General features: G+C 44.5%; 1 protein-coding gene across 8 annotated transcripts in view; it reads left to right on the forward strand.

Annotated features, from left to right (window-relative positions):
- Positions 1 to 1,482, forward strand: part of Syne2 (spectrin repeat containing nuclear envelope protein 2) — a 304,126-nt gene that overhangs the window by 195,482 nt on the left and 107,162 nt on the right. For all 8 annotated transcript variants that reach the window (XM_029540662.1, XM_029540656.1, XM_021202357.2 and 5 more), the window contains exon 65: positions 319 to 435. In XM_029540662.1, the coding sequence (XP_029396522.1) occupies positions 319 to 435 (117 nt within the window). The remainder of the gene's footprint in view (positions 1 to 318; positions 436 to 1,482) is intronic.

Genomic DNA, 1,482 nt, shown 5'->3' on the forward strand with positions numbered 1-1,482 from the left:
TTTTTAAGTAAATACCGTGTGGCTATTCATGAAGTGTTGCCTTTCCTTGCCTAGTTCGTCTTTGCTTTTTTGTTTTGTTTTGTTTTGTTTTGTTTTGTTTTGTTTGACAGGATCCTATACATGTATGACTGATATAAACTCACACAGGAATATACATACACACATGTACAAATAATAAGGTTTAAAAAAAAAAAAAAAAACCCTTTAAAAACAGCACACCCGACTTCCCCTGGGAGCAGGGTGTCTGTAAATGCGCAGAGGAGGAAGAGGCCCCTCCCGGCAAAAGCCTGGTCAGGAGCCTGATTCTTTCCTCCACAGGATGCAGATGGCAGAATTAGCACCTGTGACAGCTCCATGGTGCACGTCATTGCACCAGACTCAGGAAGCACTGAGCAAGGACCAGAACCATCCCCGAGGCTCAGCCAAACAGAAGAGGTGAGTCCCCGCCTGTCGATGACAAGCCAGCTGCTCAGATCCCCAGAGTCGCAACCGGGCTTGCCCGTGGCCGTCTGACCTCTGTGATGCTGTGTGTGTGTTGAGTGAGACACTCCCTGTGAAGGCCAGCATCGTCATGAATGCTGTCAACCCCTGTCCCACTGCAAGCTTGACCACCTGCTGTTGACTTTTCGATTGTCAGCCTGAAATAGTTGTCGTCGTGTTAATGTTAAGTGTTTAATCTGTGTGTATAACACGCGGGGGCAGTGAAATGGAGACAAGCACTTACTGATCAAGGGCCTGTTCAGAAAAAGCACTTTTATGTACTTTGTTGCTTAATCATAAGATCACGAGGCAAGTTAATACCTACCTTATGTTTACAAAAGAGGATCAGATTCAGAGAGAAAACCATGGGAACTAAGTAAGAGATTGAGGAGTTGTCCCAGAGCTCTCCCTTCTAACTTCCTAGTTTGAAACCCACGCCCTTCTCATGGAGCCTTACTGCCCAGACCCTGCTTCCAGGTTAGGCCTGCTGTTTGACCCTGAGGCTCCAGGGGTTCAGTAAATAGCCCCTAAAAGAGACCTAGGACACTTTTGAAGTTCCTTTCCATATGGGGTCACGTTTTTATGTCTCAATCTTTTTTTTTTTTTTCTGTTCTTACAAAGATGAACAGTAACTGTCACATTGTTGAACCTCTGCCCCCTTTCCCATCCTTCTCCACCTCTCTTACAGTGTTGCCCAGCAAGGTGACAGATGTCACAGCTGTAGACTCACTGGCAGTACTAAGCACAGGTCCAGGAAAGTCCTTGACCTGCTTCATTGTCCTATGGGTTTTGTTTGATTTTGCAAGCCAGAATCGGTCTGGGATTTTGCTTTGTGTTTTGTTTTTTACTTTTTTTTTTTTTTTTTTTTTTTTTTTTTTTTTTGGTTTGGGATTTGGATTTTTTTTTTTTTATTTTACATAGGGCTGTTTTGCCCGCATGCATGTTTATGTGCCACTTGCACGCATTGCCTTCAGAGGCCAGAAGAGAGCATTGGGTCCCCTA

The sequence above is a fragment of the Mus pahari genome, chromosome 7 (genome assembly GCF_900095145.1).
Source record: "Mus pahari chromosome 7, PAHARI_EIJ_v1.1, whole genome shotgun sequence".
Lineage (NCBI taxonomy): Eukaryota > Metazoa > Chordata > Mammalia > Rodentia > Muridae > Mus > Mus pahari.